This window comes from Leptodactylus fuscus, chromosome 3 (assembly GCF_031893055.1).
Source record: "Leptodactylus fuscus isolate aLepFus1 chromosome 3, aLepFus1.hap2, whole genome shotgun sequence".
In the NCBI taxonomy this organism is placed as follows: domain Eukaryota; kingdom Metazoa; phylum Chordata; class Amphibia; order Anura; family Leptodactylidae; genus Leptodactylus; species Leptodactylus fuscus.
Window position 1 is genome coordinate 19,910,307 of NC_134267.1, and position 16,951 is coordinate 19,927,257.

General features: G+C 45.9%; 1 protein-coding gene across 2 annotated transcripts in view; it reads left to right on the top strand.

The window, feature by feature from the left end:
* The window catches only part of MIA3 (MIA SH3 domain ER export factor 3), a 52,023-nt gene that overhangs the window by 11,924 nt on the left and 23,148 nt on the right, over positions 1–16,951 (top strand). For both annotated transcript variants that reach the window (XM_075267087.1, XM_075267085.1), the window contains exons 4-10: positions 372–3,711; positions 4,162–4,551; positions 4,844–4,971; positions 13,205–13,336; positions 14,312–14,333; positions 16,615–16,703; positions 16,784–16,861. In XM_075267087.1, the coding sequence (XP_075123188.1) occupies positions 372–3,711; positions 4,162–4,551; positions 4,844–4,971; positions 13,205–13,336; positions 14,312–14,333; positions 16,615–16,703; positions 16,784–16,861 (4,179 nt within the window). The remainder of the gene's footprint in view (positions 1–371; positions 3,712–4,161; positions 4,552–4,843; positions 4,972–13,204; positions 13,337–14,311; positions 14,334–16,614; positions 16,704–16,783; positions 16,862–16,951) is intronic.

The following is a 16,951-nucleotide window of genomic DNA, read 5'->3' on the forward strand; positions in this document are numbered from 1 at the left end:
CTGTGCTTGGTATTCAATGAAGAGGCCGCAGTTCTCTCCTGGCTGATCAGTCTGGGTCTCTGGTGTCAGACCCCTCACTTTTCACATATGGATGACCAACCCCTAAGAACAGGTCATCAATATGTAAACCCTTGGAAAACCCATTAAATGATAAAATTCTGCCTGGCCAAGTTCTGTACCTTGACTATCTCCAACAGTCTCCTATTCATATAGTGCAGAAAAGAACCCCAGTTCTTGAGATCTGTCAAGGTTTCGGAGGGTGAACCCACCAATTAGACAGTTATCTCCTCTCTTGTGGACTTGTTTGCTTAGAATTGTTATTTTTGCACCATAATTAATTGTTATTGGTCTTTTTTTTTTTTCTTTTTTAGGAAACAGATTTTGTGTGTTTTGAGGATGGAAATGATAAATTTGATATTTACGATGTAGATGAACTTTTTAAAATACAAAAAGGAAGCACAAGTGATAGTGAAAAATATGCAGGGGGTTCTCCTTCCCCGGAGGAGACAGAAACACCACCTGTGGAGGCATCTTCTCCAGACTCTGAATCACCTTCAGAAGAAGAGTCTGGTACAGAGGGTAAAACCACAGAAGGGGAACCTAAGAAAGCAGAAGGTGAGTCTGATGAAGCTCTGGAAAAGTCTGGAAAAACATCAGACCTGCCTTCAGGGGTTGAGACACCTCCAAATGATCCTTCTGCTTCAGAACCCGAACAACCAAAGGAGGACACCTCTGTCGGAAAATCAGAAACCAAACCTGAGGATCCATCTCCTTCAGATACAAAAACAGTAACTGGGGATTCGTCTCCAGTAGAATCGGAATCATCTGGCTCACCATCTTTAGGATCTGAAACGCCATCTGAACAGCCATCGACTTTGACGTCCGGAGAACAGCCCAGAAGTGTTTCGGAATCTGAAAAAACACCAGAAAAGCCACTTTCTTCAGATTCTGAGACTTCTCCAAGGCTCCCTTCTGCTTCTGACTCAGATTTGCCCACTTCTGAATCCCAAGAAAGTAATGAACAAGCCACTGAAAGCCCAAAAGAAGACAAAACTGAGTTGAACAGACAGGAAGATAACGATCCCATTGCAAATGTACATAGTCCCGTTGTAAATAGTCACTCCAAAAATTCTCAGGAAGACAGTGCCGCACACAATGCATTAAATACAAAAAGCAAATCACAAGTGCCAGATAGTGAACAAGCCAAAAATGACAGCCTTTCTCAGGGAGAAGTTACCGAACCTACAGAAAAGAATGAAAACTTTAAGTCCTACACCCTTCTAGACAAAGAGCTGACTGAGAGCTTAAAGACCGAAATTGGCTCAACGGACGATGCCATTGTGTCTGATGATGAGAAGACCAGAAGTGTTACAGCCGAAGATAAATATCTTGATGAAGACGAGGATGAAGATGAATTCATTGAAGCAATGCTTGAAGAGGAACTTTCTGAAGAGTCCGTGGAACCTCCTTTATTGTCTTTCGAAGAATCTGAAGCAAAGTCATTAGATCAGGCGACTTTTGAAAATGACTCTACCTCTAGCACCCCACCAGAGGCAAAAGCAGCACCTCCTGAAGAAGAAGTGAAGGTTCCTGTAGATGTAGGTCATGCAACACCGCTAAAGCAAGAAAAAAATATCCTAACCACATGGGGAGACACATTCTTTGCCATTGTTAGTGGTGGGGAACACACACGGGACGTCACTGATCCAGATGAAAATGATTCCGAGGAAGACGAGGATGAGGAACCAGTGGAAGAGTTGGAAGAAGAAGAAGACAACTTGTATTTACTTGGTATGGAGAAAAACAGTGTGAGGCATGAAACCTCTGAGCCACCGTTTGATGAAGACCTATATATTTTAGAAGAAGAACCGGTAGAAGAAACACTATCTGCTGTCGAGGGCGAGCAAGCTTTGCAAACCGAACCAAAGATAAATATTACGTCTAACAACACTTCTGAAAATGCAACTAGTTTGACTTCTAGTGATGAAATTCCTTCTTCCAACGCTGATCCGGAATCGGTATCTGAAGAACCAAACGTTATCGATCAAGCTGCCGATGTAGACCTAGAAGAAACAAAAGAATTGCCAACTGAGACACAAGACGCTAAGAACTCTGATGATGTTTTGGAAGGTATCCCGATAACCTCTAAAGATGAGACTGTATCTACACAAGAGAAGACCGAGTCGGTGGAGGATGCCGAGGGGACAGGCTCCGAAAGTGACAATAAAGAAACATCAGAAGATCCAAGCAAAGATCTTAATGAAAACAAAGAGACAAAAATAGCAGACGCACAAAATGATGTTCTAGATCAAACAATTACAGAAGTTGATGAAGCAGTGAAAGAGAACCTGACGTTATCTGAGGAGTCTAAACTTGAAGAATCCAAAACCGATGAAGACCAAGCTGGAGAAAAAAAATCAAATGAAAAAGATCCAGAGTCACTGGACAAAGCGGACTCGGAGGATTCCAAACCTGCAATCGATAAAGTCTTAGGTGAAGACCCAAAAGAAGAGAAAGATACACAGCTACCAATTTCTAAAGAAAATGAAGAGCAACCATCAGATACGATAGAAAATTCAGCTGATAAAGCGGCAGTAGATGATAAACCCGTTGAGAATGATTTAGACAACTCAAACAAAGAGGTTGATGGTCTACCCAAAGAAGAAGGTACAGGAAATGCAGATCTTCCAGAAATTCCGACCAACTCAGAATCAGATCCAACAAAATTAGATCATTCTGATGTTGGACAAAAAGATGAAGACACTAAGGAATTGGGTGGTGTTCCAGAGAAAGAGGTCCATGAAGAAGAGAAGGTGAATGGAGAAGAGCCAGATGAGGAAATTGAGGATGGACTGTTGGAAGATGAAAACGCGGTTAATGCCACACGAGCTAGGCAACTGGAATCCGACAACGATCTAGATACATTGGAGTCTAACGTCACAGTGTCTGAAGAGAAAGAGATTGTACAAGAAACAAAATCTGAAAATGAAGAAGACCCAGAGGACAAACAAGCTTCCATCATAGAAAATATCAAGGAAGAAAAGAATATTGTGGTCGAACCAAATAAGGAGGAAATGGCGGCAGAAAACGATGTTGATGATAGTCTGATAAAGAACACCGCTGAAGAAACTCAACAAGCGATACCAGCAGAAGACGAGGAAAGAGTCAAGGAAGAGATTCTCGAGAAAACTGACTCTGCCAAAGATGAGACCATCAATGTAGAAGACCTTGAAGAAGTAAAGGAAGAGGTCACTGAAGACGCTACTGTGGAGGAAGCATCTTATATTGACAGAATTACTTCGCTTTCTACCATTAGGGAGTATCTGGATGAAACCCGCATTGCTCAGTTCACCAAGTACCTTGGCCTTGACAACCTCATGAGACTCGAGGCCATGTTTCAGGACATGGACTCTGAGTTGAAGCTCGCTCGAAAAGACAATGTACGTCTGGATTATATCGACAAAGCTTTGGACCAGATCTTAGAAGCATCTGAAAGCAATATACTTGACTTTGTTGAGAGCGTCTTAGATTCCAGAACAGCAAGCAATGAGGAGATCCTTGCAACGGACAAGGAAATGTTTGACGAGGAATCAAGTCTACTTGAAGACCTCCAGGAGATCTCCTTTAGGCTACGGCAGAAACATTCGACTCTCAGTGACAGCTCTATGCTTATTCCAGAAGCCCAGGACCCTGATGTTGTAGAACAAGAAGGTAAGGTTAGCTGCCTCCTATAGGTTAGGTTTTGATGTGTTTGGTATACTCTGCTGGCTATAGAAGTCTATGGAGAGGGGGAGGAGAGAGTGAGAGACTAGCTACTGTTATGTCTCATAGATAGCACATGGATAAGAGGAGGTCTTGCTCCTGTAACTTTCTGTAGCACACACTTAGATAGCAGCAACATGGTGGACATAGCACAGCAGTAATGGGCAGAGTAGCTGTGAATCCAGCCCTGGGGTGAGATAGGAAACTTACTAGAGCAAGCAGCATCATGCCTATGTGTCTCGACTTCACACTCTGCAGCTGCTAACAGTCTCACACTCTCCAAATCTAGATTACTGCTTTCCATTATATCCTATCTTGAATATTGTATTGATCATATATTGCATTTTTTTTTGTTCTGTTTTTGTTTTCTGTTTTTGATGGTTGGCTTGCATTTTACAGATATGACAGAAGAAGATGTGAGGAAAGATGAGGACACACCAGCTGATGAGCAGATCATAGTAGAGGAAGCCATAGTACCAGAACCACAAGAAGATGAGACCCTAGAACTTGGCAAGAAAGAAGAATCCACCATATTGGAGTCACAGGCAGAGGAGGCTTTAGAACCTAGCCCAAAAGAGGAACCCACAGTACTGGAGCCACAGGTGGAGGAAAACGTAGAACCTAGCCCAAAAGAGGAACCCACAGTGCTTGAGCCGCAAGTGGAGGAGACCACAGTTCAACCACCTGAGATCCATAAGGAACCAGTCCTTCCCACTGAGGACTCTGAGGATTCGAGCACAACTCAACCAGATGGAGACATATCTCATCATAAGGAGAAACCTGAACCAGGTGAGAGACACAACCACACCATGATACTGTTCTTACTGTGTCTGACGGGTAGAGTTCTCCTTTACAAGCTAAATCACTACATACTGATATATTAGTACTTTCTCAGGTTATATCAGCATAGTCCATATCATGATAGACAAGACGATGTATAATTTATACCGGCTGTACATATATAATTATATACAGTATATACCCGGGTTATACCAGCACGGACTATATCACTATACACAAGTAATATATTCTGTATAAGAGACATACAGCATATGTAACACGGTCTCTCCCTTCCTTGCAGTCATTACTACTGATGAAGATGGAGTAGAGACAGATGAGATAGAATCCATGTCTTTGTCTTCTGTGCTCTCCACAATGGGCAGAGGTCTCCTTGCAGCCAAGACGAGTGTAGCCCCGGTGGCCGGCCTGGTAAGTCCTACACATGGAACCCATCTACATTTTGATGGTTTCCTTTACTCTTCCTTGCTCTCTATCTGTATTGCCTCTGTATCTCCTGGTCATATTTGCATTTTGTGATTATGAGCTTAGGAGTCCAGTGGGTGGTCCTACTCAATGGTTAGCATTTCTATACATTGTAGGACCGCCCACTGGACTCATAAGGTCACATTGAGAAGGGATTTAAAGGAGTGAATTATTAGTTCTATTTTTCCCCATAAAATATATATCAGACTGTTCAGCTGCTGCTCTATAACATGCCGCGGCCTGCAGAGCGGACTACACTCTCATCCTCTCAGGTTTGCCTCAATATCTACAAGACCTGGCATAAATGTGTAATAGTTTCCGATGCTGGTTAGGTCCCGATGAATAGTCCTACTCAGTGGGGGGGGGGTCTCAAGGCGCAGACCCCGGGGCTGAATCAGCTGTGGAATCCGAGGCAAGATTGAGCAGGACTCTTATGTTATCATTCTTAAAGGGATTCTATTAGAGATGAGCGAGTACTGTTCAGATCAGCCGATCCGAACAGCACGCTCCATAGAAATGAATGGATGCACCTGGTACTTCCGCTATGACAGCGGCCGGCCGCTTAACCCCCCGCTTGCCGGCTACGTCCATTCATTTCTATGCGAGCGTGCTGTTCGGATCGGCTGATCCGAACAGTACTCGCTCATCTCTAGATTCTATCATTGGGAAAACTCCTTTTTAACTAAGCATATATTCGCATAGCCTTTGGAAAGGCTATTCCAGAAATAACTTTAATTTGTTAAACCTCTCAGCTGTTTTTTAATTAGCCCGCTTTTATTGATATGCTAATTAGCCATCTCGGAGCACCGGAAGTTCACCAAGCACTGTGTGATGTGTGTACACGGGGGAGGTGAGAGCAGGGAAGGCTGCACCTCTGCCTTCCCTGCTCTCACTAATACCAATTTCTTGTGGTAACCCACCTATACCTACCACACACCCATAGTTGGAGATTGTCTTCTCTTAAAGTGACGTCGTCCTTTTAAGAAGTGAAATCATTGAGACCAAGTTCTGTAGATAGATTGTCCTGGTCAGGTGTACACTGCCCTCTGCTGGTGGCTGTGGGGATTGTCATGTTGTGTTGCTGTGGGCACTCTTGCAGATCTCTTTGGGGTGGCAGTGATTTCCTTTTGCTATTTATAACGTAGCACTGTTAGGGTACTCGTCTCCTGTACTTTTATTTATAAAGTTGGACATAATGCGAGTAGATCTTAACACCAGCGAATAAAGTGGCGGTAGTTTGATATGACGTGATCTGTATGTGATGTGGCTGGACTATGATGTATCCAGGATGGGGAAACCTTCAGAAGACAGAAAACGAAGATCCTAAAATCATTATAAAATCTGCTCCTGTCTATGCGGCAGATTTGTTATTACGTTACAACTCGATCGTGGATTAAAATGTGAACAAGATGTGTCGCATCTAATTCGAGTTGAGGTTTTTGGACGCGCTATGTGAGGAGTTGTGTATGTGGTTATGGTCAGAACGTGTAGACGATTAAGTGATGTATTAGAGGAAGTTAACTCTATATGTTCCGCGCTTTTATACATCGATCTTGTGGTGTGCAACAGCTGCAGAGTACATTTTCTACATGGGGTGGTTCATGTTAAAGGGAGTCTACCATTAAAATCTAATTTTTTCTGGTTGACACGTAGGAATAGCCTTAAGAAAGACTATTCTTCTCCTACCTTTAGATATCTTCTCCGCTCCCCCGTTCTGTAGAAATCCTGGTTTTCATCGGTATGCAAATGAGTTCTCTCGCAGCACTGGGGCCTCCCCAATGTTGCCAGAGAACTCTCTAGCGCCGCCTACATCTTCTTCAGGAACGGCCTCTTCACGCGTCTTCTTCCGGCACAAGTGGTCAAACTTCTAGGCTTCGGGCAGAGCCGACTGTGCATTCCCGCGGCCACAAGAAAAATGGCCGCTTACACGGTAAGTAAGTGGACATTTTCTTGTGGCCTGTGGGCATGCGCAGTCGGGCCTAGAAGTTTGACTGCCCGCGCCGGAAGAAGACACGTGAAGAGGCCGTTCCTGAAGAAGATGGAGGCAGCGCTGGAGAGTTCTCTCGCAGCTTTGGGGACGCCCCCAGTGCTGCGAGAGAACTCATTTGCATACCGGCGAAAACAGGGATTTATACCGAACGGTGGTGCGGAGAAGACATCTAAAGGTAGGAGAAGAATAGCCTTTCTTAAGGCTATTCCTACGTGTCAACCAGAAAAAAAATTTAATGGTAGACTCCCATTAAGCTCTGTTCACATCACATTAAATGGGTATTGCCAAATAAGAACGTATCCTCCAGCCTACTGTAGATGAAAAGTGTCTGGTAGGGGGTTGACCCCCACTGATCACAGGAACTGGAGTCCCACTTTGCAATGGAGCAATGGCCGAGTCTATGGGACTACTGGACATTACCAGTTACAGCATCCTGCTCTATTATAATGGGGGCATCGGCCTCAAAATCAGCTCCAAATTCTACAGTGTGATCTTACACTAGAGGTTCATTCACACGTGTGAAATTTTGTTGCATAAATCTGTTCCATTCATTGAATAAGGGCAGTTTTGTAGAAAATCAGATGGATTTGTGTGCGCTCCATTAACATGAATGGGTCGGGTTTTTAGTTGAAATGAATTGTCACAGACTTGGGACCTGTTCAGATTGAAAAATCGCATCCACTCCTATACTTACTGGAGATTATATTACACATCTGGCGGTATAATCTCCATCATGCAGGCTCACTGGAAGCTTTTCATGTCTTTCATTACATCCCGTGGTTCTGCTCAGACAAATAAGTCTGCTCCACCAGTTGTACGGCGAGTCCTGGCCGCGATCTGCGATGGTATTTACCTAACATGAAATTAGTCCGTTTTTGGTTTCGGTGAATAGGAGAGTAAATATGGATTATTAATCCGCAGGTTGTCAGCAGGGTAAACATTGGGCACATTAGGCTTCATTCACCTCCAGCTCTGGGCCTCGCGTTCTTAGATTTCTGGAGACGTAACATTCATTATCTGACCATGAGTGACAATCTGTGAATGATGGTTGTAAAATCTGCGGTACAAGAACGATGGCTTCTGATGCTGAGAAACGTCGCAAATCGCAGAAGTCACTTTGGTGCACTAAATGGATGTCGATAAAATTTAGTTGTCAGGATTTATTAGAAGTCAGAAATGGAGCAGGTGATGTGAGGCACTTTTACTCAAAGAATTGACCGATTTATTACGAAGGCGAAAATTCCTGAAACATATTTTTTATTTTCTGCTTGACCAAATTCCTGCGTGTGACCATACCCGAAGGCTGACTGTGTTTGTGCCAGGAAATGCAGCTTACTGATTGGTCACCGTTTCCGTTTCGCCCACGGTTTGGCTGAACTTGTCAAGGCAAAGTCAGTGTGAAAAATTGACAAGCGGAGCAACACGGTGGCTCAGTGGTTAGCACTGCAGCCTTGCAGCGCTGGAGTCCTGGGTTCAAATCCCGCCAGGTACAACATCTGCAAAGAGTTTGTATGTTCTCCCCGTGTTTGCGTGGATTTCCTCCCATTCTACAAAGACATACTGATAGGAAAAAAAAGTACATTGTGATCCCTATATGGAGCTCATAACCTATATTAAAAAAAAATTTGACAAGTATTTTGTTTGTGGAAACCATGGCAGAAAACCGAAGCTCCTTCTGGTGTGGTTTCCGATCAGGCCCTTAAGATCAACTCCAAGAAAGGCAGCGTGAACCCGAGCTGTCTATATTTGGGGATATATAGCACCCAGGGCGCTCAGCTGTATCATGGCTATAGAGGCCAAGTTATAGCTGTTAGTAGCCAAAAGATCCCTGCAAGAGAAAGGGTTAAATGACCCTAAACGGGGGTGCAAGAACATGCTGATTAATGGTGGGGGACGTTTCGGCGGATGACACACGCGTTACATGATCTTGAACTTCCAGGAGGGTCCCGAAAGCAGAGGTGACCTCAGAAGGGTGAAACTGGCCTGCTCAGGTGTGGAGGTGACACCTTTATGGGCCCCCTAATGCTCCAGGTGTCAGATGTGACCGAATCCTCTGCACCCCCTACAGTGATACCCCTGGAGACCCCTACTCTTAGATCAGTGGTTACTGCAGGTGCCCACTTCTTACTGCAACACTGGGGGAACCTACACATGTAAAGTTGCCTCTTTATATTTTATTATTTTTTTTTATTTTACATTTATAACATGTTTATACGATCCTTATATAAATCTGCGGCTCTAGATGGCGCTGTGCAGGTGACAGGCGCTGAGCTGGCAATGACTGACAGCCTCTCAGTGACAGCTGGGCCGCCATATTAAACTACAAGATCCGGCATGCACAGCGGGCAGTATCAGGCGGCAGCGCTGACCATAGAGTGGTCAGTGGAGATACAGAACGGCTCCAACCGTGTCCGGGCTCCTTGGGGTTAATGGTAAGCACTCGGAGGTGGTAACGGTTAACCTGTGCGCCGGCTTACTTCCGGGTTGTCGCCGCCTATTGACGTCACCGCATCCGGGTTCTGCCGGGACTCTCAGTGGTGACGTGTTGTTATGACAGGAGGCGAAGTTCAGAGCAGCTGAGGCAGCGGGAGGTGAGACAGCAGTGTGTGAGGAGCGCGCCTTATATACTGGAGGAGACTGTACCATGTATACAGGGCTGGGGGAGGGGGCGAATCTACCTTATATGCAGGGCAGAGGAGAGGTCTAGACCATATATACAGCTTACAGGGGGAGAATGTATCATATATGCAGGGCACAGGAGGAGAATGTACCATATATAAACAGAGTATAGAGGGAGACTGTATCTTATATGCAGGGCACAGGAGGGGACTGTACCATATATACAGGGCACAGGAGGAAACTCATATATGCAGGGCAGAGGAGAGGACTGTACCATATATACAGAGTAGAGAGGGAGCCTGTATCTTATGTACAGGGCAGAGGAGGAGACTGTACCATATATACATAGTAGATAGGGAGACTGTACCTTATATGCAGGGCAGAGTAGGGGACTGTACCACATATACAGGGAAGAGGAGGGGGTAGCACCATATACAGAGTGCAAATAAGGAGATTGTACCATATATGCAAGGGACAGGATTGGACTGCACCATATATACAGGCCAGAGGAGGGGACTGCACCATATACAGAGGGCACAGAAGGAGATTGTACCATATATACATATAGAGTAGAGGGGGGGACACTACCTTATGTGCAGGGTAAAGGAGGGGACTGCCCCTTATATGCAGGGCACAGGCAGAGATTGTACCATATATATTGTGGACAGGTTGGACTATAATATATAGAGGATCAGACTGTGCCTTATTTACAGGTCACTGGGGGACTCTCATATATACAAGGCAGAGCTGGAGACTGTACCATGTGTATGGGAGGAGGGGGGCATAGAAACCTTTATGTAGCTGAGCTGTAGGTGCAGATACTCTGTATACATGTGTCATGGCTGCTGGTATGATTGGGGGTCCTGTCAGTAGTCGGGAGCCCCTTCCTCTCCTTGGTAATAACATTACATTGGTCTCTGGACCTTCAGCTGACCCAGCCTATCATGGATGAGATGGAACAAGAAGACCCTACAGCATCCTCCTCCTCCTCCCCGCCACTGGACACAGGGCCTGACATGGGTATCCTGGGGACCCTCCCCACCTTATATACCCTCCTGCTGTCCAGACTCCTCCAGGTCAGTACATGTGCATTATACGGGGGGGGGGGTTATGGGGCAGGCGGTCAGTACACATTCTCTGCAGTCATCCAGTGTCAGTAGGTGGCGGTAAAGCCAGCACTATAATGTTTATTGATTCTGCTCAGACCGGTCACATCTAGGAGACAAGCACATCCATAGTGTTCTCATTGATGTCTATGGAGGGCACTAAAGATGTCAGGAGGGCTCTGGGAACTGTGTAAAGCTCATCATAAACATGTCATTGGATAATCAATGTAAATATAGATTGTATTTAATAGTAACTATCTAGTGAGGGTTTATGACCTTTACTTACTTGCGCCACCTGCTGTTCACAGTGTATAATAACGTCCATGTCCATCCACTTCACTGCAGGTGGACACACGAGCTCAGTCACTGTCTCCACCAGCAGGTCTGTAGAAAGAGCTTTCTGTCCTGCTTGTCGGGGGTAGCGGAGCCTCTGCACTAGGGGGCGCTCTGTCCTCTTCACTCAATACCAGGCACAGCACTGTGCATATCCCATAGGCCGTATTTGCTACTGCAACTTAGTCCTATTCACTTGGCTGGGACTGAGCTGCTTCTATACCATGTGACTAACAAAGATGACATCATGGCAGAGGCTGTAGCATTCGTGAGCGCGCCAGTCTCTTCCTACATCTGATCTGCGTGGGTTCTGAGTGTTGAACCCCCCACTGATCATATTGTAACGACCTATCCTAAGAATAGCTCATTATTATTACAGTCCCAGAAAACCCTTTTAAAGGGTTTTTCTGGCCCCAAGTTAATTTTCCGTACTAATGACCGATCCACAGGGTTGGTCCTCAGTATGTGGATGGCTTGGGGTCTGACACCCGGACATTTGGGATCCTATTGGATAATAAGAGTGGCACAACAGCCCCGTTCACTGTATAGTGGTGCATCCAGGGAACTGCAGCCCTGCTCCTATTACTTGTATGGTCAAGAAGCTGCTGCCGCAGATGGTCTGTGCGGGTCTTGGGGGTCAGACCCCTACAGATCACATACTAATGCCATATCCTGTATGAAATATTGATTTGGGACTGGACCCCCCCTCCCCCATCGCTTTCTCCTGGAGCGGGAACATATAACATTTGGTGTTGTAGTTGTTCTCACCTCTCCTTCTGTCACCAGAATATTTGACACAAACCAAATTAGACGCGGCCCCCGCCCCCTTTACAGCCACGATTGAGTTTCACAGTGCAGCGGATGGAGTAGCCTGACCTCTGTGCAGGAGGTGCGGACTGTAGTGTAAGCCCATGGATGAGACCGGGGTATACCAGAACAGGATCTTCACCCTGAATCCTCTTCAATATGCTATCCAACCCTCAAATTTATTAGGACGGGTGGGAGGAGCACCACAGCTCCCAGCATGCCGCGGGGGGTGGTCACTAACATATTGGAAAGCCACCGATTGCAGACCATGGCTCAGGATTTGTATTACTGGAATGTATTGCCTATAGTTTGTTACTATCCGGGCGGCCATCTTGTCTGAACTCTTAACCGCATTCAGTCACTTGCTTTACGGCAGCCCCATGGACTATAGGTGATGAGTCGTTGGGACAGATACCAGTCCTCATATCCTCTGCAACATCACAGGGTGCGCCTCATGTATGACCAAACTCATGCGTCACCAGGCTGAACGCCGGAAGTCAAATTGACACCAGCTTGTCATTTGGCCTTTTATCTGATGAATAGCCTCACCTGTGCAGGGACAGACTCACAGCTGGTTACACCCACTTGTGCGTCCGTTTTCAGGAGGAATTACAGAGGAACAGCACAATGAAGAGTTCTCAGAAGACCTTCTCTAGAAGTCTCACAGCGCGGGGGGAATACCAGGGATTTCTATAGTAAGAGCAGCTGATCGTCTGTAAGGCCACGTTCACATGGAGGAATTTAGCACTGACTTTTTGGAAGGTTCCACTTAAAAATCGGTGCCATATACCCCCCCCCCCCCCCCCCGAGACTCTGCTGCCCATTGAATGCAGAGGCCAAAACAGGACCCTGGAAAATTAAGCATGCTGCGCAGTTTGCCGACGGAGAGGAATTTGAGGCATCTCAGACTTGTCTTCAAATTTTTCACTTCAAATAATGAAGCAGAATTGCTGATCAGCGCTCCAGCCTCTTCCCTGAGCTGCTGACGTCACAGTGAATGATGCTGAGCTACAATACCAAGCACAGCCACTATCTCATGTACGGCGCTGTGCTTGGTATTCAGTGAAGAGGCCGCACTGCTCACCCGATTACTGCAACCTCTTCAGCTGATCTGTGGGGGTCCTGGATATCATTAGATCCATCCTAATGATAAAGCATCAATATGTCAGCCCAAGGAAAACCTGGTCTCCACTCTGTGATCCTTCAACTCTTGCAAAACTACAGCTCCCAGCATGCTATGGTGGTCACCGCTGATAGATGGCGCTGTATTACTGTCCCGGTACATCTTGTGTTATGTTCTTAAATGGACCTCTTGTTGTTACAGCTCCTGTCGGCTCTGCCCGAAGACTTCCAGCCGGGGCCCGATTTCTACGGTATACGCTGGGAGCCGGTCATCGTCACCTTCGTAGTGGGACTTCTCTCTTTCTTGATTTTCTTCTGGAGAACTTGTCTCTCGGTAAGTGCCCACTACATCATAAAGCCTCGGTCTCATGCCTGTGACTCTTAAAGGGATGTTCCTTAAACATTTGGATAGATGGATATGCTAAAAGGTCTTAAAGGTTCCTACCTCTTGGGACATAGAAATGTCTCCCGGCCCCCTACCCTCCTGGTCAGGTGATTGTACACTCCTCCTTAGCTGCTTCCATGACTGCCATAGAAGTCTATGGAGACTGGAGAACATCTTCATGTAGCAGTCTTATCCCCATGTGACCCTCTAGTCATATCATGTATATATTGTCTGTATCCATTGTGTGTATATATTCAGTAAAGATGCCGCAGACCTCACCTCAGCACTGCACCCAGAAAACCCTTAAAGGGAATGTATCATTATAGAGACTTCTCTTGTGGATAGGGTATACGTGTCCGACCACTGGGGCTCCCAAAAATCAGGAGAACGAGGGCCAGAAAGTCTCTCTGTGCCTCTATATAAGTGAAGTACCAGTGCACATAAACAACCCGTGCACCATTCACTTCTCTGGGGTTTCCGGGACCGAAATCTCCCAACATCCCCATAGAAGTGAATGGAGCACTGGATGTTTATATGCACTGGCACTTTGTTTACATAGAGGGCGCAGAGAGACTTTTGGGCCCTTGTTCTTCTAATTGTTCTGGGTTCCCGTAGTCCTCCCAGACCCCCCTTCCCCCCCCAGCTATCTGACACTTATACTGGATCCTGTGGATAAGGGTAACGACAAAACCCCTAAACTTCCATGTCAGAGAGGGGTTTGTTACTAGTAGTGTCAGGCCGGCTCCTGGAGCCCGGACACGCTGCAGTAAGCTTTTCTTAGCAATCTGTTAATCTTATTTGCCGGGTGTTCCCTTTCACTGCCCCAGCGGCCGCCTCTCACACCCTGACCTTTGAGTGTTGTCATTGTATACTTATGTGTATGAGGACGTGTAGCAGTAACATGTATGATCTGTTCTCTTGTAGGTGAAGAGCAGGATGTATCAAGGTAATGGCCCCCCTGCATGTGTGTATACATCTCCTGCATGTGTATATATATGTGTGTATATCTCGTGTGTGTACGTGTGTGTGTGCCTGACCTTCAGTGTTGCAATGCTGTGTCAGCAGAAGGACAGTACAAAGCCCCGTCTATGACTCAGCAGATTCATAGAATCCCTGCACGTCTGTAACCAGTTATTTTATTGATCCAGTGTGGGCATAATATATAAATATAGCAACTTTCCAATTAGTTTTGTTTTAAATGAGCGCACTATTTTGTATATACAGATCCTATGGAGAGCCACGTATGTCCACAGTTATAGGGAGTGTCACCAGAACCAGTATATCACCCCAGCCCTGCAGATAGATAGGTTAGTGTCACCAGACACAGCATATCACCCCAGCCCTGCAGATAGATAGGTTAGTGTCACCAGAACCAGCCTATCACCCCAGTCCTGCAGATAGATAGGTTAGTGTCACCAGAACCAGCATATTACCCCAGTCCTGCAGATAGATAGGTTAGTGTCACCAGAACCAGCATATCACCCCAGCCCTGCAGATAGATAGGTTAGTGTCACCAGAACCAGTATATCGCCCCAGCCCTGCAGATAGATAGGTTACTGTCACCAGACCCAGCATATCGCCCCAGCCCTGCAGATAGATAGGTTAGTGTCACCAGACCCAGCATATCACCCCAGCCCTGCAGATAGATAGGTTAGTGTCACCAGAACCAGAATATCACCCCAGCCCTGCAGATAGATAGGTTAGTGTCACCAGACCCAGCATATCACCCCAGCCCTGCAGATAGATAGGTTACTGTCACCAGAACCAGCATATCACCCCAGCCCTGCAGATAGATAGGTTAGAGTCACCAGAACCAGCATATCACCCCAGCCCCGCAGATAGATAGGTTAGTGTCACCAGAACCAGCATATCACCCAGCCCTGCAGATAGATAGGTTAGTGTCACCAGAACCAGCATATCACCCCAGCCCTGAAGATAGATAGGTTACTGTCACCAGACACAGCATATCACCCCAGCCCTGCAGATGGGATAGGTTACTGTCACCAGAACCAGCATATCACCCCAGCCCTGCAGATAGATAGGTTACTGTCACTAGAACCAGCATATCACCCCAGCCCTGCAGATAGATAGGTTAGTGTCACCAGAACCAGCATATCACCCCAGCCCTGCAGATAGATAGGTTACTGTCACCAGAACCAGCATATCACCCCAGCCCTGCAGATAGATAGGTTAGAGTCACCAGAACCAGCATATCACCCCAGCCCTGCAGATAGATAGGTTACTGTCACTAGAACCAGCATATCACCCCAGCCCTGCAGATAGATAGGTTACTATCAGCAGACCCAGTATATCACCCCAGCCCTGCAGATAGATAGGTTACTGTCACTAGAACCAGCATATCACCCCAGCCCTGCAGATAGATAGGTTAGGGTAACCTGAATCAAACTGTGCTTTCTCTCTGTTTTCTCTGTGAATGGCGAGAACCTTGCAACAGTCAAAAAAACAGGTTTCAGGGAACCTCCTTTCTCGAGATGATAATTTTATTCTGTTCCCTCCTAAAACCACAAGCCTTCCACCTGCCGCCTTAGCAGATGTGCTGTAACCGCCGGTCTGTGGTGTGAGCGCAGCACTAAGTGAACACACTAATCTGCAGCTTCTGGCTACAAGTAGTTCCTTACCTTTGCAGATCACTTTTTTGCTGACTGTATAGATATTTTTGAATTTCAAAGCAGGATTTTTTTTTCTTGTTGGTTAGGATCACAATTGGTCTAATACAGAAAGAAAAACGGGCGCCAAAAAATGTTAAACCCCTTTCTATGTGCAGTAGAAGAGTGAAAACCTTTTCTTAATATCTTGCTCCATTGCTTAGATATGCACGTTTGAAGTTGCAGGCCCAAAGCCTGAGGCTGCACTACTGATTCTAATGACATCATGTCCCCATGTGATTTGTTTCCATAGCAGTGAGATATAGAGGGTTATTTGGATGCTACGAAAACTAAAAAAAAAAAAAAAAAATGACACTTGTGTGAGTTAAGATCTAACTTCAGATTGCCGAAAAAGACAGTGTGTGATGTCATCAGAATTTCTCAGTAGTGCAGCCATCCATTTTGGGCCTGTAACTTCAAGGCATCATATCTCGGCATAGAAGTAAGATAATAAGAAGCAGTTTTCACATTTTTGCTTAAGATTAATAGGCCTCTCCGAGTTTTCTTCTGCCCTGTCACATGACCACAAGCCACAATGTGTTATAACATTTCTTCTTCCAGTGAATGAAAAGCAGCTGGCTGAGAAGATCGCTGCGCTAATGAAAGAGAAAAGCGAGGCTTTGGAAAAAATCTCAGAGCTGGAAATAAAGGTAACGTGGTCAGAACGCGTCATGTGATATTTGCAGCTTTGATTTCAGCTCCAGATGACTGATTTATTAATTCTGCACAGATAAAAGAGGCCAAAGAGTCCGAGGGCACGACCCAGAAGAAGAGCACGCACCTACTGGAGGAGGCCGCCGCACTGAAGGTAACAGCTTTGTAGGGCTGCACTTCATCAGGACCCTTAGTTTGCTGCATATACTGCTCACTCAGCAGGGTGCCACCTAGTGTTCAAAGT